The sequence below is a fragment of the Anabrus simplex genome, chromosome 1 (genome assembly GCF_040414725.1).
Source record: "Anabrus simplex isolate iqAnaSimp1 chromosome 1, ASM4041472v1, whole genome shotgun sequence".
Classification (NCBI taxonomy): domain Eukaryota; kingdom Metazoa; phylum Arthropoda; class Insecta; order Orthoptera; family Tettigoniidae; genus Anabrus; species Anabrus simplex.
This window is the reverse complement of record NC_090265.1, coordinates 43,509,791-43,535,975: the sequence shown is the minus strand read 5'-3', so window position 1 is coordinate 43,535,975 and position 26,185 is coordinate 43,509,791. Positions and strand designations below refer to the sequence as shown.

At 39.5% G+C, this 26,185-nt stretch overlaps 1 protein-coding gene across 3 annotated transcripts in view; it reads left to right on the top strand.

The window, feature by feature from the left end:
- The window catches only part of LOC136884004 (RNA polymerase II-associated protein 3), a 212,629-nt gene that overhangs the window by 114,035 nt on the left and 72,409 nt on the right, over positions 1–26,185 (top strand). For all 3 annotated transcript variants that reach the window (XM_067156014.2, XM_067156018.2, XM_067156027.2), the window contains one exon: positions 2,080–2,244. In XM_067156014.2, coding sequence (XP_067012115.2) covers positions 2,080–2,244 — 165 coding nt within the window. The remainder of the gene's footprint in view (positions 1–2,079; positions 2,245–26,185) is intronic.

The following is a 26,185-nucleotide window of genomic DNA, read 5'->3' as shown; positions in this document are numbered from 1 at the left end:
TGTCATCGCAAATGATATCAACTTAACTGCCATTGAGAGGATTGGAGATCCTGACCTCTTTGAAACTTTAAAAATACTTTTGTTTCTGATCACAGAATCCAAACAGTGAGAATCTAGAAATAAAATTCAATTCAGGAAACTCAATCATCAAAAGTTACCTGTGTTTCGCCCAGAGTGCGGCATGGGCTCACCAGTTGGGTACCGCACCTTTTCCAAGACACTGGCTGGCTAGCACGCCGGTAGCGACACCACTGCAAGCCATACATGTGATAAGCACAATGAAGTGCCAACGTACTAGGGGAGAATTGCATTTCCACGTGCTATATTGCCCTCCCGGGCTAGCATGACCAAAATATGGCTTCCGATGAGATGGCTAGAAATAAAATTCAGGAAATTCAATCGTCAAAAGTTACCAGTGTTTCGCCCAGAGTGCATAGGCTCACCAGTTGGATACCGCACCTTTTCCAAGACACTGGCCGGCTAGCACGCCGGTAGCGACACCACTGCAAGCCATACATGTGATAAGCACAATGCAGTGCCGACGTACTAGGGGAGAATTGCATCTCCACTTGCTATATTGCCCTATTTGCAAATGGTTTCTAGAGATGGTATCAGTATTTTCCCAGTTGGTGTATGTATAGTAGAAGCCACCCTTTCCAAATAAAGCCGTGCTGTAGAAAGCGGTCCAACCTATCAGCTGATCACTAGCAAATGTTACGAGAGTTGTACCTCTTTGAGTTGTACTTCCGAGTGTAATATATAGTGACGAGCATTATTTGGATAACTGCGGCTGTTGAAAGCCAGACCTTTATTTTTAAGTGTATTTAATGCTTTTTCTCTACATTTATCACATCAGAATTTACCTAAACAGCTGTAATTGAGATAAAGCGACCGCACTGCATTGCTTAGGTAAGGTATGCTATCTCCAAGTGTCCGGATAGTGCCAGAAGTTCCATGATGAAAAAAAAAAAATAACAAGGAAGCTTGCTGTATTTGACATTTGTTTGTTCCTTTCCTATACTTATATCAGGGCCTCTCAGGGTGCATGCACCGGTGCATTGTGCGGCGCAAGATGAAAAAGACGACTTCGCTCGGTTGACCAGATTGCAGACCCCACTCCTCGACTTTAAGTAATACCGCTGTCTCTCTCTTTCCCTACGCCTGTCTCGCTTGGCCTGTCTCCCCCTTTCCTCCCTTGCTCCTCAGCGTTCCACCATCCGAGCTAAGGTTAGCCAAGATGCCCCGAGACAAAACTCTGGTCCAAGCCATGTCGGATCGATGCATTGTGCACAGAACCTCTGCGCCACGGTTTGCATGTGTGAGATTTTGGGCATTTGAGCAGCCCTGCTTATATTGTTATCCCATTTTCTCCTTGTGTGTTTGTCCTGTGTTCCTATTCTTTTACCACCTGTGTTTAACTTTGTCTTATGTTTCTTCTATTTTCCCATACTTATCCAGTTTTCTTCTTATCCTACACTTTCCACATGAAGACTGAAGATCTATCAAGATGGCCGCTCAGTGAGTGTTGATGCCTGCCCTCCCGATGAAGCTGGGAAGCAGAAACGAGCTTGTTGGGGGCTGAGAAGGATGGATGTAGAAGAACTGGGATTGACAAGGAGAGAGCCTATCTACTTGAAGATGGCAGTGCATGAAGGTGTGGAGATTGTCCTTTTATGTTTCCGTGTTTGTCCTCGTTTCCTATTTCTATTGATCCCTCTTCCCACACTGATGTGCCTTTGTGTTTGTCCTGTTATATGTGCATTCTCTCTCTCTCCTGCACCAAGCAAGTGGCCGTGTGGTTAGGGTCGTGCAGCTGTGAGCTTCCATTCGGGAAATAGTGGGTTCAAACCCCACTGTTGGCAGACCTGAAGATGGTTTTCCTTGGTTTCCCATTTTCACACCAGGCAAATGCTGGGGCTATACCTTAATTAAGACCATGGCCACTTCCTTTCCACTCCTTGCCCTTTCTATCCCATCATCGTCATAAGATCTATCTGTGTTACGACGTAAAGCAAATTCTAAAGATTCTCCTCTCTCCTGCCATTGATGATTGTGTATGTTCCTCTGTTCTGTTGATAGCAATTCAAACAAGCAGAACAAGCATTTGAACGTGTTCTTCAGTTGGATGAAGACTGCGAGGATGCCAAACAGGAACTGGAGAATGTCAAGATCCAACAACTGTTGGAGATGGGGTTCGGTGAGGAACAGGCATATGCAGCAGTTCAGCAGTACCATACAGTTCAGGTACGTAATATCTTGAGATCTTCCTCTGGGAAGGCCTGTACATTTATCCTGTAGCAGTAATATGGAAATATTCTTGAGTGTAACAGTTCATAACACTGCATGTAAAGAGTTTATATGCCTTTCTTAAGTGCTTAGAGCTTGGCTATTTATGTAGGTATAGTTTTGTTGTTAATTTAAAATCTCATACATCCAGAAATCTATTTTTTAAATTTTATTAGGAAGGACAAAAATAGAGAGACCATTACTTTTTTTATGAGTTGGAAAAGAATCAATAAATGCCATGTTAATGCACATAGAAATATATTTTGTGATGCAAGGTTTTATGACTAACTTAATGTCTGAAGTGATGTCCAGTTCATGAATGTACAAGTTTTTTTTGTAGTACTATATTAAACGTTTGGCATTACAATATACATAGCATCGGGCTGAGTGGCTCAGATGGTTAAGACTCTGGCTTTCTGAGCCCAAGCTGGCATTTCGATCCCGGTTCAGTCCAGTAAAATTTGAAGGTGCTGAAATATGTCAGCCCGGTGTTGGTAGATTTACAGGCATTGAAAAGTACTCCTGTAGGACAAAATTGTGGCACCTTGGCTCCTCTGAAAACTAAATGTAGTTAGTGGGACATAAAAGGATTAACATGAATTATTTACAATATGCAATTTTGCCATTCCTGTCAAAATATATTTTTAATGCATTATGATGTTCCATAGGCAATAGGCACCTGAGGACTGATGTTTTTTATTCATTATAGGCTACTCAAAACCTCCATTTCGATAGTCACTGAGATAATACCAATATAAATGGTCCATCATTGGACATTTACGCATTCGGGACAAATATTTCAGGTTCCCTAGGGGAATCAACATCTATATCAAGTCACTGGGATTACAAAGTTTTGGAGTAAGAGCATTAATATTGCGTTTCAATACATTATGCATGAAAAAAAAAGATTAACTACACTTTTAGAATTCAGCAATGAAATCACTTGCTTGAAGTGTTAAGGTGTATTGATCTTTCAGCTGCTCTGTATAGGCACCAGATCTCAGTCGTAGATTATGTACAAAACAGGTTATGCATTAGCCATGCATTACAACAGAGGAAAAAGAATGTGGACGATGAAATGAAACAATAGTAAAAGAAAAGGAAAGCCATTTAGTACAAAATTACAGAAGATTGTGGGAGAGAAAATAATTAGCACTAAAATTAATATGAATCTGGTTATGATAGACATGTACACTGCGCAAAACAGTTAGGGGAACAATTTTGTGAACTAGCTATGCAATGCAAAGCAACTTGTCAGAAATTAAAACTGCTGTGTTATTTAGTTAAACATCCCATTTGCAGCTGTTGCCATCAGAGGTAGAACCTTTGGTTTGACAACCCTGTCCACGTACTAAAAAATGAAATGGCGTATGGCTTTTAGTGCCGGGAGTATCCAAGGACATGTTTGGTTCGCCATCTGCAGGTCTTTTGATTTGATGCCCGTAGGCGACCTGCACGTCATGATAAGGATGAAATGATGATTAAAACGATACATACATCCAGCCCCTGTGCCAGCGAAATTAACCAATGATGGTTAAAATTCACGACCCTGTGATCAAAGGCTAGCATGCTAACCATTTAGCCTTGAAGCCGAACTTCACATACTGTCGAACAGTCATTGTTCCCAGCAATTGCTAACGGCGATATCTCATGAAAGTAAATAGTTCCCCAGATTGTAATACTTGAGGTTGGCCCCGTGTGTCTCTCGACAGTAAGATTAGCATAACCCTTCTCTCGGATACACCATCAAGTATGATTGTGATGATCGTTTTAGCCAACTCATCACTGAAGACGACAGTATGTTGTTCTGTCATGTGAAGTTAGTTTCATTTTCCATATTCATAGCTTACAGTTTACAATGATAAATTTGGATGTTGCCACCTAATCAATGCTATATATATTGTTGAATATACCGTATTTACCCGAATAATCCCCGCCGTTGAATAATGCCCGCACCCTCATTTTAGAAAGGCTCGTTTTGAAGAAAATGAAATGAACTAAAATTCCTTTCATCGGAAGAGTAACTTAGGCATAAACAAATATTTTGTATCACTCCGCGAGGTCCACGTGGACTTTACGCAAATATCACTGCTATGAAATATATTTTCCATGAAAATGAGCAAGTAAGTCTACTTACGTGACAGGTATTTCATTAATCTGAAGTTGCAATAGGCTCGATTCCCTGTAGATGGGAAGATTCATTGTCTCTTGCATCACTAGAATCCTCTCCTAAATTACTTACAAGTTCGTCACACTCCACGTCTAACACCCGTAGGTGGCTGGAATATCTAATTGAAAGATAAAATCACAGCGACGAATAATATGATCAAGATTATGCAGTTAATAAACGTCCTAGATAGATAAAAGAACATGGGACATATTTCCAGGACTACGACGACTCTAATTTTCAGACACATTTTAGGTTATCTAAAGCTTCCGAACATAACCTGGAATTCCTAACACATAGGTAGGCCTAAAATGAATTCTCGATTATAGCTAATATCTTGTACGGTACACGACAGGGTGACTTTTAATGAAGAATGAAGGAATACTGACTTATTTTTTCAGTGACGTACAATGTGTAGGCTATAATTTGTTTTTCTTATTCCCTTTGTTAATGCTTTCTGCCACCAAGTTCAATAACAATTCACTCTCTTGGAAAGTCATATTAGGCTTCTTTCTCAGTTTCTGCTCAATAGCGAACATAATTAATGCAAATTATTTGCAAACCCCAAATGGAATCAAAAACTTGTTTACAATTCGATAGTGGCGGCACCACGTAGTCATTTGTTTTCTGTACGTCAGTATGAAAAAATGCGGTTCAAACTGAGATTGAAACGGAAACTTAGTTTTGGTAAACCGAGTTAATAAATTCTGTGGTGAATACAGAAGTAAGCGTTATCCGAAATAATGGCATATCCGAGTTTTGAAAATCTAAGATAACAGCAAAAGTTACCGACGTTGGTGAATACGGGCCTAAAAAACTTCTCACACGTGGTCTCTTTTTTACTGGACAGTAACACGACTGATGGTGGATAATTCTTTTCGTGCAATGTAAATACTTGAAATACACACACCAGCAAATTCTGATGTTCGTTTTGCAATACAGTAAAACCTGGTTAATTCGAAGTCTTTGTAATACAGAAATCGGACTTCCAATTATGTTATTTTGAATTAACAGCCATCTTGTAATTCAGAAATGCCAACCCTCACCAGTTTTTGCGGATTTTGTTTTTCCGTGTACTGCCTGCTACGTGATATTGTGGCTTTCCGTAAAACGCTGAATACAACAGAATTACGATTTCACTGTTTTCAACTGTGAAACACACCTAAGTGAATGAAAGTGCGGAAAGCTACCCCTGCACGTTTCGGAAAACACGTTCTGTCGTGACGTGGAGAAATTTTGAATTTAAATTACTCTGTAAAATATGGTACTATTTTAAAAAAATGTAAAGTCAGTTTAGAATTACAAGTCTGAATTGTTTTCTGTTTAAATATGACATATGGGGACAGTTTTCTTCCATGTACGGTTGCACAAAGCATAACTGTACACTCGGCATCGAAAACTAGGTGAGCCAGGAGCGTGTTGGCAACCTTGACGCAAAATAAAACCTGCACCCCAATTTCGTGCCTCAATTTTTTTTTTTAAATATGCGAGGATTATTCACATAAATGCAGTATTTAAAAATATATATATACAGTAGAATACCTATTTAGCGTTTTTCTAGGGATCGGAATTTTTAACCTTAAATGGGGGTTTACCTTAAGTCAAGATTTCACTAGAAAGCAAACCTTTTCCAGAAATCTTTGCCTGTATTGACATCAATTGCATCAACATACATAATTTACACAACAATAAAACAAGGAGATACCTACCCTACAACTATACTGTAGTTACAACTATTTCTGTAACACTAATACCGTAGTCAAAGATCGTAGTTTCCCAACACACTACAGAATTAAAACATCCACAAAATTTTTACAGTATGACAGTAAGACATTGAGTTACTTTGCCTGTATACAATACATATGTACACAATTTTCACAGTGTCTCATTTTTTGAAATAATCAAAGACTGTAGTTTGCTTTTTAGCAAACCTTTTCCATAAATCCTTGCCTGTGTTGACATACATTGCACCAACACACAATTTCTGCAATGACAACAATAAAACATGGATATACCATTACTATACTGTAATTAGGCCAGAAAATATTTACACAGTGACAGTAATATATATTAGTTACTTTGCCTATATATACAGTACATATTTACACAATTTTCACAGTGTCTCAACTTTTGAAATAATCATATTTGGTAATCTGCTTTTTAGCACTGTTGGATTTTACATTCAAAATGTCCATTTCCAATTGGTTTACTCGGTCTGTAACAGAGTTGTCCATTTTAAACGCTGTAACAAACCTCCTAACAATGTCTGTGCTGGCAACAGCTTCAGTGAATGATGGTGGTTGAATTTCTTCATCATCCCTATCGTCATCATCATCGTCATCTTCATCGTTCTGCTTTACTTCCTCTTCGCAGATTTTTTCAACATCCCGGATGCCTGTAGTGATGAAATCATCACAAGCCACAAATTCAGTGAAAGTTATGGATATATTGCTAGATACCTGCACCCAGTCATGCATGTCCACTCTTTCTGCTTCTTCACAGTCTTTGTCATCAGTACTCATTTCATCAAACCCGCCCTTACGAAAGCAATTTGAGATGGTTCCCTTAGTAACCATCTTCCAAGCTCCTGTGAGCATATGCATTGCTTGGAGGATGTTCATTTTAAGAACATTCCTGTCAATAAAGGCAAGTGCCTTAAGGACAAGAGCTCTTCAATATTTGCTTTTCAGGCTATGAATAATACCTAGATTCATGGGCTGAAGTCTGCTAGTGCAGTTTGCAGGAAAGAAATGTACTTTCACATTCCGCAGAAATCCTAAGTCCGTTGGACGAGCAGAACACTTGTCCGTGAAGAGAAGCACCTTCCTGTTTTTAGCACCCATTCGTGCATCAAAAGCTTGTAAGAACTTCTTGAATAAGTCTGCAGTCATCCAAGGACTTTCGTTGCTATGATACAGTAGAAGTCCATTATTATGACAGTTTTTGTCTGCCCCTTCAACATTCTTGTATTAAACTGTGCATTATACTTCGGTTACAGCGAGAGCCCTATCTCACTGATGCGTCCACTATTACAAGTGATTAAGCGTACACGATTTTTTCCGTTACCGACATTTATGCACCCAGCAATTATATTGCATCATCTTTGGTATAGTTTCCTCACTATGTCCACTAGCGAGCTCTCTCATCGACATTCGAAGGCGATTTCAGAGTCAATTAGTAATACTCATTGACTGCTGTTGCATAAAGAAAAGTGGAAATGAAAGAGAAGATTTTTTTGTAATACATTGAATACAAAACTCAAGAATACAAACCTCCACTTTACCCTTACACAAAACAAACCAACAACACGCACATTTTCAACTGAGGAAAGGGCACGAAGATCGGAGCGTCTGAAGTAGTACTGGGAAGGCCGCAAAGCCCGAACAATCCCTTCAAAGAGATCTGAACGACGGACTGACTAAAGTGATCTTATGTGGTCATAAAAGAAGAAGAAGAAATGCGTAAATAATGTGTCCGATAGCAGTTGTTAACTCTTAAAAAATACAAGCTGAAGTAACCGATCGCTCAATTTTAATACTAAATACTACAATTAAGTAAGAATGGGATACACCTAAAGATATGGCAGAGGGCATCATTGATTTCAGAGGTTAATTTTATATTTTCTCACATCTGGTTAAATTTCAGAAAGGCGAAGGTTATTTCTCTACTGGCACTTGAAATATGTTTTTATGATGCATATAGTATGGTTAAGTTAGTTTAGGTGACCGTATTTGAATAAGAACACTGAAATATTTGCCACAAAATGCGATCGGTCATCTTCGGTTCCATATTGTTTTCTCGCTATGTACACTTGTGAGTAATGCCCATGGACTGCTGTTCTCTAAAAGAAAATTCAAATTGAAAGATAGCATGTTTTCATAATAAATGCATAAATAACGTGACCAATAGCAGTTGTTAACTTGTTAGAAATAAGGGCTGAATTAAACGATCGCTTAATTTTTAATGTTATGTACTGAAATTAAGTAAGAATGTGATACACCTCAAGATATGTCAGAGTAAGGTATGGCAGAGTACATCACTGATTCAGAGGATAGTTTATATTGTCTGGCAGCTAGTTAAATTTTGACAAGGCTGTTCCCATGTAATGTTGTAGCTAGGAGGTTATCGTTTCTCTACATGCACTTGAAATACGTTTTCATGATACATATACGGTTAGGTCAGATGACGTTTTTGAAAGAAGAAAACTGGAATATTGTCCACAGAAGCCTCTGGAGTATTACAATATTTTTTTCAGAATGAAATTAAACATACACTTTCACGTAGTATCGAATTTCGAAAAATAACAGACTAGTAAGCTGTAATGTGGATATCATCCACGATAACATAAGTTTTACAATTATAAATAGGAAAGGAATTCCACTTTATCAATACTTGTTTATTATACAACAGTACCAGTTTCGACCCCCAATTTTGGGTCATCCTCAGCTGGACAGTACACTCGCATATAGTACATCAAGCAATGGTTGATATTATAATATATTTAAGAACACTTCATGCATATAAACGTTCGTATCTTGCGTATATACAGTTCATCAGTTTTCTGAATTAGAGTCTTTTGTTATGGTTTTGCATTTGGTTGATGCTTTTGAGCTTAAATAATTTGCTTGTTTTTAGCCATATATACTCATAAATTAGCTTTAAGTTAGGATAGTGTTGTACAAACCAATCTTAAATTTAAAGTATGTTATTATAGGCATATACTTGCAGTGTCACACATAGTGACACACGTCAGTTCCCGATTTGACGTGCCCCATTTGGACGTATTCAAACATTTATCATATGGCATTCCCCAGGCAAAGTAATATCAAACATTGCTTGATGTACTATATGTGAGTGTATTGTTCAGCTGAGGATGACCCGAAATTGGGGGTCGAAACCGGTACTGTAGTATAATAATTATAATAAACAAGTATTGATAAGGTGGAATTTCTTTCCTATTTATAATTGTGTAGTTCGTCAATACGGATATGAAGATTATACATTACGAAACGCAAGTTTTGAACAAGGTGATTACCGTTTCATACCGATTTTAATGTGTATGGTTTTTTTCTGGCTTTTACGAAAAATTCAATATAAAGACAATCCATTATAGCGAGTAAATTTTTCATCATTATGAATTCTCGCTATAATGAACTTCTACTGTACTTATACGGCAGCATGGCACTGTTTTTAAAGCAACGTGGTTTCTGGAACTTTCCAATAACTATGGGATCCAGTTTGTCGCTGCTGTCTGCGTTTATGCATAAGAGTTGCAATAGGGGTGGCAGCACCTCTTCTTTGCAATGTTCCACACTTTCGTCACTAACTGCAGCACGCACTCCACATATCGCCCTACAAGTAATTCCATGTTTTTTTTTTTTTTTTTTTTATGTATCTAGCCATCCATTTGAAGCTTTGAATGCTGTAAACCCAAGTTTCCCCAATATTGTAGATGCTTCATTTTTATCATTGCCCCATCGATTGGTATGTTTTCAGCACATGCTCCATTGAAGCACTCCCTTAGCTTCGATTCCATTTCTTCGTAGGGCGACTCTTTAACATTTTTCGCTGTTTGGCTTTAGAGCCACAGTGTGTTTCTTGATCCAGAATCTTCTCCTTATTCTTCATTATCCTTAATAATGAAGACTTTGTAAGTCACAGATGTTGAGCCATTTCACTAACGGGCACATTTGCGTTTTTCTTCACTTCCCGATTCAAGTTCACTTTATCCGCGACAGGTAGTGTTTTTCTTTTCGCTGTCATTGTCAACTTCTCTAAAACAACGTGCATGAGCAAACTGTCTTATAGCTGGATAATACACGTGATACACAACAAGCATGAACTGAAGCCAACTTACGTAAACGAACGCTATACCGTCGTGCTGCTACAGACGTACACACTTGGACAGAGCTCAGGCGAGTACTGTGTACATGCAAGCAAAGCTGCAAGAGTGTTTGAACGCTGTGACATCATTAGTCTTTGGCCACAGTTGGCTAAGTTCGAGCTCAGTCGTGCATGTAGCGAGGAATCGATATGGAAGATGATCGATCTCATTCAACATAAACACTGGAGTGGAGTATATGAATATTGATAACGGAAAAACTAACATGCCCAAATTTGCCCGTAACAACGGATGAATCAGTGAAAGGGTTCTTACTGTAACTGAGGGATATTACACACATTAATATAGGAATTTTCGAAGGGCGTAATAATACTGGCATTACTTTTATTGTACTGCAGCGGCCACGTTCGGATGTGTAACTTAGTCTGACATTTCATTTTAGTGTTACATGTCCGTGCTCTAAATTCCTCTTATGCCTTTAATCATCCTTAGCAAGCTTATGACATCTTTTTAAAGGTTCTTAATATCCCATAACCATAACGAATAGAAATAAACACTGGAGAGTTTTAACATTTCCTAAAGTTAAATGCTGGTTTTGCCGTAATATTAACTACATTAAATTGATTATAAAATTTCATTGCTCTTGTGGTATAATTTTTAGGGACTTGAAATTTCTTCTGTTAAATGTGTTTTTACGCTAAATCAAGGTCACTATCAAAGGATAGGAAGCGTCCACCTATTCAATACTATTCGTTTGTATATTGTCTTATAAAACTGGGACTAGTTTCGACCCCATATATATTGGGTCATCTTCAGCCACACTCCATTTGGAAGACATAAGCAGCATATATAACCAATAATGATATAATTGCTGATATGACACAATTTATAGTCTTAATTTAAACTATTCTAAATAACACATCAAAAATGTTGTGGTTGATGGCGAGCAGCTATCGTTTTTGAGTTGATCTGGGAGTTGGTATCTTTTTCTGTGTAAACACTGATATAATTTAAACCATTGATGAAGTCCAAAGAACATATCCACACTTAAAACTGAATGAACTATTTTGTCGTTTCTACAACAGGCATTGTTTTTGAGTTGATCTGGGAGTTGGTATCCTTTTCTGTGTAGATGAGCAACTTGATTGATATTCATGTTTGTTCATAGTAATATGGGTCAAGACTTTAAAGGGAGCATTCGTACTTTGAATAGGTTTTCCTCATTATCAGTGTAGTGATCTATTGTTTCATTAATTTGGAAGTGAATGTCCCTATGTTGTTCGTAAGTTACGTGCACTTGGTACGGATACCAACACCAAATAAAATCACACCCAGATCAACTCAAAAACGATAGCTGCTCGCCATCAACCACAACATTTTTGATGTGTTATTTAGTTTAAAGTGTAAATATGTTATTTCAGACTTCATCAATAGTTTAAATTAAGACTATAAATTGTGTCATATCAGCGATTATATCATTATTGGTTATATATGCTGCTTGTGTCTTCCAGTTGGGGTGTGGCTGAAGATGACCCAATATATATGGGGTCGAAACTAGTCCCAGTTTTATAAGACAATATACAAACTAATAGTATTGAATAGGTGGACCCTTCCTACCCTTTGATAGTGATCAATTGTCAATACGGACCATAATGAAATTCATAACTTATGAAATCAAGGTCATGTAAATTCGGGGTTATACTGTACATGCAAGACTAGTTTTAATCCATAGATCATCCTCAGTTACTATATAATATCACTAACAATTAAAATAGCACATTCACTGTTGTTAAAAGTCACTCTTCTTGAAATTCTATCAGAAATGTACAGTCTTAAAATATAAAATCTAACTCAAAACTCGTAAATGGTAAACAAAATCATTATTATTTACAGTAAAACCTTGTTAATTCGAAGTCGTTGGGACGCAAAAATCTGACTTAGAATTATGTGATTTCAAATTAACCGCCAACTCGTAGTTCAGATATGCCAACCCTTGCCACGTCACAAAATATTCTTAAGACTAGTTAATGCATGCAATTAAATTTGATACACAGTTTAAACCTTTCAAATGCCATAGGAAAAAAAAAAACTATTTCTAAAATGTATCCAACAAGGTGTACTTACAGTATTCAAATAACGCACTTGGACAACGCATTGACAAACGTAACTTCATGCAAAGAAAGAAAAAAAAGAAAGCATGATTCAAAGACGAAAAGAAATCTATGCTGGCTCCCATGTGCAAGTCCTTTATTCATTGAATTACTGTACTGTATGCATTTTAGATGCCCTGTACTTGCACCCGATATCCTCAAAACATCGTGGCTTATCAAACTTTTCTATGACGAAGGGAGAAAGTCTCTCGCTTCAGTCTGCATTAGAAGTTTACAACACAGTACAGTGACTTTATCCTTGTATGATTTCCCGCCATGGTACTTCTCTCAAAATTCTTCTCGTAATTTCCGTGTCACAAAGTATTCTAAGACCTATTAATCAATGCAATCACCTTGATTCACAGTTTTAAACTTTCAAATGCCATGGAAAAAGCTATTTCCAAAAACTATCCAACAAGGTGCATTTATATTATTCAAATAATGCACTTTGATAAATCACTGGCAAACATAACCTTACACTACGAAAGAAAAACACATACGATTCAAAGACGACAAATTATGCTGACTCCATTGTTCAAATGCTTTATTTTTTGGTTTACTGTACTGTTTGCATTTTTTTTAGATGCCTTGTACTGGCATGGGAAGTGCCCAACGCCCTTAAAACATCATAGCTTGTCGAACTTTGCTATGACGAGGAAAGAAAGTCTCTCGCTTCCATGTGTGTTGCAACACAGTACAATGACCCCCATCCTTATACGATTTTCCGGCTGACACTCTCTCCTTTAAAACCAAGTCCGTCTGGGCTCGGCATTAAAAAAATTGGCATTTACAATATTGTTCGGTGCGTTTGAACTGATTATATGCATGCTTTTTCGCCAACTGTCAGCATCGCCAGTGTTCGCGGATTCTGCTTTTTCGCACACTGTCTGCTACGTGATATTGTGGCGTTCCTTAAAATGTTATGATTTTACTCAAACTTAGTAAATCTGAAGCACACTGTAGACGCACTGAAGTGAGTGAAAGTACGGAAAACTGCCCCCAGCAGGTTCCGGAAAACGCATTCTATCATGACCCGGATAAATTTTGAATTTAAATTACTCTGAAAAATACTCTTTTTAAAATGTTGAGGCAGTTTTAAATTAAAAGTCTGAATTTCAGTAACGAGGACCGACACTGTTCTTCGAATTATGTATTATCCATATTTCAAATTAAACAGTTTAAATAACATGCAAAACCGAACCTCATGGATCCGGGAACGGGAGCTGCTTCGAAGGTGAGATTTTGAAGTAACCGATTTGAAATTATCGATGTTCCACTGTATTTAGTGTTTGATGCTACAGTTGACAATCAACTGTATACAAGTTCTTAACAGGCACAAAAAAACTGACTCCACATACATAAAAAATATATATGTACAAACTCCACATTAAAAATGTCCAGCTCTTCCAGCCAAGAGAGTGCCTCAGGGGTCACTCGATGAATGTCCTCGATGGAACCAGGAAAAGCTCGCAGAGGGCAGTTCTTCAGAATGTGCAGGATGGTTTGCACTTCAGCACCACAGTCACAAGCTGGAGTGTCTTTCCAGCCCCACTGATGCAGAGCAGGAACACGTCTTCCGACTCCGCAGCGTATCCTGTTGAATGTGGTCCAGGTGGAGCAAGGTTGAACCCAGGCAACTTTGTAGATGGATCCCTAATGTTGACAATGCCATGAGGGTGTGATTGAGACCATTCGTCTTTCCATATTTTATCAGGCTTGAAATTTGAATTAACTAATTCCTTTGCCGTCTTCCAGGCAGGTTTCCGTGACTTGAGTCTCATTAAGGCATTTTCATCTGTATCCTGATGTATTGGGAGGTAACTGTTCATTGCTATCCTGGTCCATTTATAAAATCAAACACAAACCCAAATCTAAACTAGTTAAAGAAAACAAACCTAGAAATGAATATGCGTCTTTCACTTTCAGTAACTCCAGTACGCACCATATCACGAAGTTATTTAAAGCACGTAGTTTCAAAGTAGTGTGTAAAACTTCCAACAATAACTCCTCTCTTTTTCATAACACGAAATCAGTTAATAAGTCCAGCAAATACAACAACTCTGGTATTTATAGAATGAAGTGTATCTATTGTAAAGCTGCTACATAGAACAAACAGGCAGAAATTTTTAATTCCCGTTATCCTGAATACACGAACGCAGTTAGACTAACAGATTTTCCTCAGTAGAACAACATAATAAGAATGTGGATGTTGAGGAACTATACACAGAAAAACAGACTTGACTTGACTTATGTCCTTTTACTCTTTTGCAGAGCATAGGGCTTCGACAAAGCAGCGTCAGCATATCCTGTTTTGAGCCAGGTGCTTGAGTTCTCCCAAGGTCTTCCCTTCTTGTTTTGCCTCCTCCATCACGCTGCGTCTCCGTGACTTCCTGGGTCTACCTCTCTTCCGTTGTCCTTGGGGGTTCCAAAACAGAGCATTTCTCTCCACTGCATCCTGCTGCTTCCACAGTGTGTGGCCGATCCATTTCCACTTCCTCCGCTTTATTTGTATGCCAATGGGCTCTTCTTCTGTTTGTTTCCAAAGATCTTCATTTAAAATTACTTTTGGCCAGAAAATGCATTTAATTCTCCTTAAGCATCTGTTTATGAATACCTGTAGTTTCAGAGTAATCTCTGAGGTAACTTTCCAGGTTTCTCAACCATATAACAGTACTGTTTTTACATTTATTCGGAAAATGCGAAGTTTCGTTTTCATTGATATTTCTCTGGCCCTCCATATCGGTTAGAGTTGTAAATTGAAGGAACTTACTAGAAAATTGAATCTAGCAAAGAAGGCAGCTAAGGATAACATGATGGCAAGCATAATTGGCAGTCATAAAAATTTTAGTGAAAAATGGAAGGGTATGTATAGGTATTTTAAGGCAGAAACAGGTTCCAAGAAGGACATTCCAGGAATAATTAATGAACAAGGGGAGTGTGTATGTGAGGATCTTCAAAAGGCAGAAGTATTCAGTCAGCAGTATGTAAAGATTGTTGGTTACAAGGAAAATGTCAAGATAGAGGAGGAGACTAAGGCCAAAGAAGTAATAAAATTTACATATGATAACAATGACATTTACAATAAGATACAAAAGTTGAAAACTAGAAAAGCGGCTGGAATTGATCAGATTTCTGGGGATATACTAAAGACAATGGGTTGGAATATAGTACCATATCTGAAGTACTTATTTGATTATTGTTTGGTCGAAGGAGCTATACCAGATGAATGGAGAGTTGCTATAGTAGCCCCTGTGTATAAAGGAAAGTGTGATAGACATAAAGCTGAAAATTACAGGCCAGTAAGTTTGACATGCATTGTATGTAAGCTTTGGGAAGGCATTCTTTCTGATTATATTAGACATGTTTGTGAAATTAATAACTGGTTCGATAGAAGGCAATTCGGTTTTAGGAAAGGTTATTCCACCGAAGCTCAACTTGTAGGATTCCAGCAAAATATAGCAGATATCTTGGATTCTGGAGGTCAAATGGACTGTATCGCGATTGACATGTCTAAAGCATTTGATAGGGTGGATCATGGGAGACTACTGGCAAAAATGAGTGCAATTGGACTAGACAAAAGAGTGACTGAATGGGTTGCTATATTTCTAGAAAATAGATCTCAGAGAGTTAGAGTAGGTGAAGCTTTGTCTGACCCTGTAATAGTTGAGAGGGGAGTTCCTCAGGGCAGTGTTATCAGACCTTTATGTTTTCTTATATATATAAATGATATGAGTAAAGGAGTGGAATCGGAGGTAAGGCTTTTTGCGGATGATGTTATTCTCTATAGAGTGATAAATAAGTTACAAGATTGTGAGCAACTGCAACGTGACCTCGAAAATGTTGTGAGATGGACAGCAGGCAATGGTATGTTGATAAACGGGGCTAAAAGTCAGGTTGTGAGTTTCACAAATAGGAAAAGTCCTCTCAGTTTTAATTACTGCGTTGATGGGGTGAAAGTTCCTTTTGGGGATCATTGTAAGTATCTAGGTGTTAATATAAGGAAAGATCTTCACTGGGGTAATCACATAAATGGGATTGTAAATAAAGGGTACCGATCTCTGTACATGGTTATAAGGGTGTTTAGGGGTTGTAGTAAGGATGTAAAGGAGAGTGCATATAAGTCTCTGGTAAGACCCCAACTAGAGTATGGTTCCAGTGTATGGGACCCTCACCAGGATTACCTGATTCAAGAACTGGAAAAAATCCAAAGAAAAGCAGCTCGATTTGTTCTGGGTGATTTCCGACAAAAGAGTAGCGTTACAAAAATGTTGCGAAGTTTGGGTTGGGAAGAATTGAGAGAAAGAAGAAGAGCTGCTCGACTAAGTGGTATGTAATACCAATATAAATGGTCCGTTATTGGACATTATAAATTTTCCAGCTAACTCATTCTTGGTTGCCTGCGTTTCGCCCTCATGTGCTAAGTTAGGCTCGTCAGTTGGGACCTAGCACACCACCCAAGACGCAAGGCTAGTGCATACCGTGGAGGCCACTGCATAGGCTACTTGAAGCCACCAGCAGTGCCAATGCACTATGAGAGCTATGTCTCATTTTCAAAAATTGATGCCTGCCTGGCCATCAAATGATGTAGATGTTGATTCCCATAGGGAACCTAAAATAATTGTCCCGAATGAGTAAATTTATAATACCAATATAAATGGTCCGTTATTGGACATTATAAATTTTCCAGCTAACTCATTCTTGGTTGCCTGCGTTTCGCCCTCATGTGCTAAGTTAGGCTCGTCAGTTGGGACCTAGCACACCACCCAAGACGCAAGGCTAGTGCATACCGTGGAGGCCACTGCATAGGCTACTTGAAGCCACCAGCAGTGCCAATGCACTATGAGAGCTATGTCTCATTTTCAAAAATTGATGCCTGCCTGGCCATCAAATGATGTAGATGTTGATTCCCATAGGGAACCTAAAATAATTGTCCCGAATGAGTAAATTTATAATACCAATATAAATGGTCCGTTATTGGACATTATAAATTTTCCAGCTAACTCATTCTTGGTTGCCTGCGTTTCGCCCTCATGTGCTAAGTTAGGCTCGTCAGTTGGGACCTAGCACACCACCCAAGACGCAAGGCTAGTGCATACCGTGGAGGCCACTGCATAGGCTACTTGAAGCCACCAGCAGTGCCAATGCACTATGAGAGCTATGTCTCATTTTCAAAAATTGATGCCTGCCTGGCCATCAAATGATGTAGATGTTGATTCCCATAGGGAACCTAAAATAATTGTCCCGAATGAGTAAATTTATAATACCAATATAAATGGTCCGTTATTGGACATTATAAATTTTCCAGCTAACTCATTCTTGGTTGCCTGCGTTTCGCCCTCATGTGCTAAGTTAGGCTCGTCAGTTGGGACCTAGCACACCACCCAAGACGCAAGGCTAGTGCATACCGTGGAGGCCACTGCATAGGCTACTTGAAGCCACCAGCAGTGCCAATGCACTATGAGAGCTATGTCTCATTTTCAAAAATTGATGCCTGCCTGGCCATCAAATGATGTAGATGTTGATTCCCATAGGGAACCTAAAATAATTGTCCCGAATGAGTAAATTTATAATACCAATATAAATGGTCCGTTATTGGACATTATAAATTTTCCAGCTAACTCATTCTTGGTTGCCTGCGTTTCGCCCTCATGTGCTAAGTTAGGCTCGTCAGTTGGGACCTAGCACACCACCCAAGACGCAAGGCTAGTGCATACCGTGGAGGCCACTGCATAGGCTACTTGAAGCCACCAGCAGTGCCAATGCACTATGAGAGCTATGTCTCATTTTCAAAAATTGATGCCTGCCTGGCCATCAAATGATGTAGATGTTGATTCCCATAGGGAACCTAAAATAATTGTCCCGAATGAGTAAATTTATAATACCAATATAAATGGTCCGTTATTGGACATTATAAATTTTCCAGCTAACTCATTCTTGGTTGCCTGCGTTTCGCCCTCATGAGTGGCCTCCACGGTATGCACTAGCCTTGCGTCTTGGGTGGTGTGCTAGGTCCCAACTGACGAGCCTAACTTAGCACATGAGGGCGAAACGCAGGCAACCAAGAATGAGTTAGCTGGAAAATTTATAATGTCCAATAACGGACCATTTATATTGGTATTATAAATTTACTCATTCGGGACAATTATTTTAGGTTCCCTATGGGAATCAACATCTACATCATTTGATGGCCAGGCAGGCATCAATTTTTGAAAATGAGACATAGCTCTCATAGTGCATTGGCACTGCTGGTGGCTTCAAGTAGCCTATGCAGTGGCCTCCACGGTATGCACTAGCCTTGCGTCTTGGGTGGTGTGCTAGGTCCCAACTGACGAGCCTAACTTAGCACATGAGGGCGAAACGCAGGCAACCAAGAATGAGTTAGCTGGAAAATTTATAATGTCCAATAACGGACCATTTATATTGGTATTATAAATTTACTCATTCGGGACAATTATTTTAGGTTCCCTATGGGAATCAACATCTACATCATTTGATGGCCAGGCAGGCATCAATTTTTGAAAATGAGACATAGCTCTCATAGTGCATTGGCACTGCTGGTGGCTTCAAGTAGCCTATGCAGTGGCCTCCACGGTATGCACTAGCCTTGCGTCTTGGGTGGTGTGCTAGGTCCCAACTGACGAGCCTAACTTAGCACATGAGGGCGAAACGCAGGCAACCAAGAATGAGTTAGCTGGAAAATTTATAATGTCCAATAACGGACCATTTATATTGGTATTATAAATTTACTCATTCGGGACAATTATTTTAGGTTCCCTATGGGAATCAACATCTACATCATAAGTGGTATGTTCCGAGCTGTCAGCGGAGAGATGGCGTGGAATGACATTAGTAGACGAATAGGTTTGAATGGCGTTTATAAAAGTAGGAAAGATCACAATATGAAGATAAAGTTGGAATTCAAGAGGACAAACTGGGGCAAATATTCATTTATAGGAAGGGGAGTTAGGGATTGGAATAACTTACCAAGGGAGATGTTCAATAAATTTCCAATTTCTTTGAAATCATTTCGGAAAAGGCTAGGAAAGCAACAGATAGGGAATCTGCCAACTGGGTGACTGCCCTAAATGCAGATCAGTATTGATTGATTGATTGATTGATTGATTGATTGATTGATTGATTGATTGATTGATTGATTGATTGATTGATTGATTGATTGATTGATTGATGAATGCCACATTTGCTTTGTGGATTCTCATTTTGACATCAGCAGCTGCTCCTCCATCCTGCATAACCACACTGCCAAGATATGTAAACTCTTCGCCTTCTTTAGTGTCTTTATCACTGACTCTAAATTTCCGTTTGCTCTTCACGTTGATATTCATTGCTTTTGTTTTCTGGGCATTTATTCTGAGGCCCACTGCTCCTGCCTCTCTCTGCAGATCCTGTATCTTTCTCTGCATATCAGTATGTTTTTGAGTCGATAGGCGAACCATGTGACCTTGCTGCGGTGGGGAGGCTTGCGTGTCCCAATGATGCAGATAGCCGAGCCGCAGGTGCAACCATATCGGATGGGTATCTGTTGAGAGGCCAGACTAACGAATGGTTCATCAAAAGGGGGGTAGCAGCCTTTCGGTAGTTGCAAGGGCGGCAGTCTAGATGATTGACTGATACGGCCTTGTAATAATACTCAACATGGCTTAGCTGTGTTGATACTGCTACACGGCTGAAAGCAACGGGAAACTACAGCCGTAACCACCTCCCGAGGACATGCAGCTCTCTCTGTATGAATGATGTACTGATGATGGCTTCCTCCCGGGTAAAATATTCCGGAGGTAAACTAGTCCCCCATTCGGATCTCCGGGTGGGGACTACACGAGAGGGGGCGATCATCAGGAAGATGGATACTGACATTCTGCGAGTCGGAGCGTGGAATGTTAGAAGTTTGAATCGTTGTGGTAGGTTAGAGAATCTGAAAAGGAAGATGGATAGGCTAAAGTTAGATGTAGTTGGTATAAGTGAAGTACATTGGCAGGAAGAACAGGATTTTTGGTCAGGTGACTACCGAATTATCAACACGAAATCAAACAGGGGTAATGCAGGAGTTGGTTTAATAATGAATAAGAAAATAGGGCAGCAGATAAGCTACTACGACCAGCATAGTGAAAGAATTATTGTCGCCAAGATAGACACCAAACCAATGCCCTCCACAATAGTGCAGGTCTATATGCCTACTAGTTCAGCGGATGATGAAGAAATTGAAAGAATATATGAGGAGATAGAAGATTTAATACAATATGTCAAAGGTGACGAGAATCTAATTGTGATGGGAGACTGGAACGCAGTGGTAGGCCAAGGAAGAGAAGGTAGCACAGTAGGAGAATTTGGATTGGGACAAAGGAACGAAAGAGGAAGTCGGCTGGTTGAGTTCTGCACTGACCATAATTTAGTCCTCGCCAATACTTGGTTCAAACACCACAAACGACGGCTGTATACGTGGACGAGACCTGGAGACACTGGAAGGTATCAAATAGACTTCATTATGATTAGGCAGAGATTCAGAAACCAGGTGTTGGATTGCAAAACTTTCCCAGGAGCAGACGTGGACTCTGACCACAACTTGTTGGTCATGAAATGCCATCTGAAGTTGAAGAAATTGAAGAAAGGAAAGAATGCAAAAAGATGGGATCTAGACAAGTTGAAAGAAAAGATTGTGATGGATTGTTTCAAGGAACATGTTGCACAAGGACTAAATGAAAAGGCCGAAGGAAACACAGTAGAGGAAGAGTGGAGAGTCATGAAAAATGAAGTCAGTAGGGCTGCTGAAGAAATGTTAGGAAGGAAGAAAAGATCAACTAAGAATCAGTGGATAACTCAGGAGATACTAGACCTGATTGATGAACGACGAAAATACAAGAATGCTAAAAATGAAGAGGGCAGAAAAGAATACAGGCGATTAAAGAATGAAGTGGATAGAAAGTGCAAGGTAGCTAAGGAAGAATGGCTGAAGGAGAAGTGCAAGGATGTCGAAGGCTGTATGGTCCTGGGAAAGGTAGATGCTGCATACAGGAAAATCAAGGAAACCTTTGGAGAAAGGAAATCTAGGTGCATTAATATTAAGAGCTCAGATGGAAAGCCACTTCTAGGGAAAGAAGACAAAGCAGAAAGATGGCAGGAGCATATCCAACAGTTGTATCAAGGTAACGATGTAGATAATTTATTTCTGGAACATGAAGAGGCTGTTGATGCTGATGAAATGGGAGACCCAATTTTGAGGTCAGAGTTTGACAGAGCTGTGAGTGACCTAAATAGGAACAAGGCACCTGGAATTGATGATATTCCCTCTGAATTACTGACTGCCTTAGGAGAAACCAGCATGGTAAGGTTATTTCATTTAGTGTGCAAGATGTATGAGACAGGAGAAGTCCCATCCGATTTTCGGCAGAATGTTGTTATACCTATTCCCAAGAAAGCCGGTGCTGACAGGTGTGAAAACTACCGCACTATTAGTTCAGTATCTCATGCCTGCAAAATTTTAACACGTATTATTTACAGAAGAATGGAAAAACAAGTTGAAGCTGAGTTGGGGGAAGATCAATTTGGCTTCAGAAGAAATGTAGGAACACGTGAAGCAATCCTGACTTTACGTCTGATCTTAGAGGATCGAATCAAGAAGGACAAGCCCACGTACATGGCATTCGTAGATCTAGAAAAGGCATTCGATAATGTTGATTGGACCAGGCTATTTATGATTCTGAAGATGATAGGGATCAGATACCTAGAACGAAGAATTATCTACAACCTGTATAAAAATCAGTCTGCAGTGATAAGAATCGAGGGCTTTGAAAAAGAAGCAGCAATCCAGAAAGGAGTGAGGCAAGGCTGCAGTTTGTCCCCTCTCCTTTTCAGTGTTTACATAGAACAGGCAGTAAAGGAAATCAAAGAGAAATTTGGAAAGGGAATCACAGTCCAAGGAGAGGAAATCAAAACCTTGAGATTTGCTGATGATATTGTTATTTTATCTGAGACTGCAGAAGATCTCGAGAAGTTGCTGAATGGTATGGATGAAGTCTTAGGTAAGGAGTACAAGATGAAAATAAATAAGTCCAAAACAAAAGTAATGGAGTGCAGTCGAACGAAGGCAGGTGATGTAGGAAATATCAGATTAGGAAACGAAGTCTTAAAGGAAGTAGATGAATATTGTTACTTGGGTAATAAAATAACCAACGATGGCAGAAGTAAGGAGGACATAAAATGCAGACTAGCACAAGCAAGGAAGAGCTTTCTTAAGAAAAGAAATTTGCTCACTTCAAACATTGATATAGGAATTAGAAAGATGTTTTTGAAGACTTTTGTGTGGAGCGTGGCATTGTATGGAAGTGAAACATGGACGATAACTAGCTCAGAAAGAAAGAGAATAGAAGCTTTTGAAATGTGGTGTTACAGAAGAATGCTGAAGGTGAGATGGATAGATCGAATCACGAATGAAGAGATACTGAATCGAATTGGTGAGAGGTGATCGATTTGGCTACATTTGACGAGAAGAAGAGATAGAATGATAGGACACATCTTAAGACACCCAGGACTTGTTCAGTTGGTTTTTGAAGGAAGTGTAGGTGGCAAGAACGGTAGGGGTAGACCAAGGTATGAATATGATAAACAGATTAGAGCAGATGTAGGATGCAATAGTTACGTAGAAATGAAAAGGTTAGCACAGGATAGGGTGGCATGGAGAGCTGCATCAAACCAGTCTATGGACTGATGACTCAACAACAACAGGCGTAAGTCATCGGCATACTCCAAAGCCTCTAATCTGTCACCTAATCCCCATTGGATGCCTCTTTGCCTTCCCTCCGTAACTTTCCTCATGACGTCATCCAGAACAAGGAGAAAGATAGTTGGAGATAGGACACACCCCTGCCGCACACCAGAATTTATGGAGAAAGGCTCCAAAAGCTCCCTTTCATGGATTACTGTACACGTGAAGTCGTCGTCTCTCTAATGATTTTGCTCATTTTAGTTGGAACGCTGTATGCCTTTAGCGTTCTCCACATGGTGTTCCTTTTCAGTGAATCAAAAGCCTTCTCGAAGTCTACAAACAGAAGATAATAGGCCAGAATTGTATTTATTAAACTGTTCAATAATCATTTGTAGAGTGTTTATTTGGTCTATGCATGAGCAGTTATTCCTGAAACCTGCTTGTTCATTGCGCAGTTGGTTTTCTATCCTTGCTTTTATCCTGCTCAGGATCACCCTTGTCATTACTTTACTGGGAATCGAGAGCAAGGTGATACCTCTCCAGTTGTGACAGTTGGACATGTCACCTTTCATTGGTAATTCCACAAGGAGTCCTTCTCTTCTTCTCTCTTCTTCTCTCTTCTTCTCTGGCATTCTTTCCTTATTCCAAATTTTTGAGAACAATGGATGCAAGAGATCGGCTGTCATAACGGGGTGTTATTATCCACTCCTGCGGCCTTCTCATTCTTTATTTGGCTAATCGCTTCTTTTATCTCATTTCTTGAGGGTGGTTTAGTGTTGATACCATCAGTTTCACAATCTTCTTTCACCTCTACCATTTGTCTATCTTCCTCTACATTTTCTCTGTTCAACACCTCCATGAAATGTTCCCGAGATCTATTCAACTTAGCTTCATCACTAGTGAGCATATTATCTCCTTGTTTGTTTTTGATGGGTCTACTTTGTTTAAATTTCTTGGCAAATTTCCTTGTGATGTCATACAAGCCTTTCATATTTCTATCTCTTGCTGCAGTCTCCACTTATTTAGCAAGGTCTGATACCCATTTTTCCAGTCTCCTTTCGCACTCTTCTTAACTTCCCGATCTTTAGTGTGGTATGCCGCTTGGAGTTCAACCTTCTAGGTTCGTGTCCTGCAATTATTCAACTTCTGTTTCAGCTCCCTACGTTGTTCAATACATTCCCAAGTATTTGATGTCATCCAATCTTTCCTCCTGATGTTCTTGAAGCCAAGTACCTCCTCTGCTGTGTCTGTCAAAGTGCTTTTAACTTTCTTCCAGTGTTCTTCAGCATCATCTTCATCTAACTGTAGTGCTGTAAACCTGTTACTGAGGACGAGCTTGAACTGTTCCTTACTTCTATCATCCTCTAGCTTTCCAACATCAAACTTTTTCTCATTTGTTGCTCAAATCGCCTCTTTGCAGTTGCAGTCTTAATTCGGATGTTGTCGGTCACTAGATGGTGGTCACTGCCTATATCTGCACCTCTTCAATTTCTGACATCCAAAAGAGACCTCCGGATTCTGCTAATTGCCAGGTGGTCAATCTGGTTTCGAGTTCGGTGGTCTGGTGAAATCCACGTCACTTTATGGCATTCTTTATGAGGGAATAGGGTTCCACCGATAACAACTTCATTGCTTGTGCAGAAGTCTACCAAAAGTTCTCCATTCTCATTCCTAGTACCAAGTCCATGTCACCCCTTACTTGTTCAAGACCCAGATTTTTAGAACCCACTTTGGCATTAAAGTCTCCCATAACAATCACAATGTCCCTTTTGTTTATTGCCTGAATGGTACTCTGTAGTTCTGAATAAAACTTAGCCTTATCATCTGCTTCCGCTTCTTCTGTAGGTGCGTAGCATTGGACAATCAAAACATTCCTGATCTTCCCCTTGAATTTTGCAGTGATAATCCTTGATGAGAGAGAGCCTCCGTGGCTCAGACGGCAGCGCGTCGGCCTCTCACCGCTGGATACCGTGGTTCAAATCCCGGGCACTCCATGTGAGATTTGTGCTGGACAAAGCGGAGGCAGGACAGGTTTTTCTCCGGGTACTCCGGTTTTCCCTGTCATCTTTCATTCCAGCAACACTCTCCATTCTCATTTCATAGCATCTATCACTCATTAATTTAAATCACTTTGGGAGTAGTGACCCCATCGTAATAACAGCCTATATATGATTCATTCATTACATCCCTGACCCGGTCAAAGACTGGAAAACAGGTTGTAGGTTTTCATTTTTCCATTCATTTCAATCCTTGATGAGATGGGCTCCCAGTCCATCAGACTGTTCTTTGATCTCTTGTTTATTAGAAATCCCACACCTTCCTGTTGTGGATCGTCTTCATTTGGCTTACCAGAGTAAAGGAATGTTTATCCCCTCAAAGTTCTTAACTCTCCAGATGTATTCCACCTTACTTCTCTAACTCCTAAGATATCCAGTTTGTACCTCTCTGCCTCGGTAGAAAGTTGTGTTAGTTTCCCAGTCTGATACAGTGTTCTGACATTCCAAAATCCAATTTTCATATCCTGTTTCAAGCCAAAGGTCATCGTCTTAGGATCCGTCCAGCTGCTTTTCTTAGTTTCTTTAATAAGTTAGTTTTAAGCGACTGCGAGTTATTAGCCCGCATTCACAGAGTGTCATGGTGGGGCTGCCACCTTTAAGCCTTGACACTTGCTCCCATCTCAGATGTTACGGTTGGAAAGGATGCCATTTACTGCCTCCTTAATTGTGATATGGTTATTCCGCCATACATTCAGTCACAGAGAGTTAATTGAAAATCTTTCACCTTTTTATTACTTTTTATTTGCTTTTTAGCAAATTATTAATTATAAACAGTACATGTTTCGTTCTCAAAGTTCTGCATTAGACTCAATTTAGGACACATTAAGCAAGCTCAAAATAAATAACAGCCTACCTGGAAGGAGTGAATGAAATGAGCATTCAGCAGTAATAAGAACAGTGTCAAGAAGCCATTCATTTTTCAAAAAAACCTTTTAACTGGAAGACAAATAGATATTTTTAGTGTAA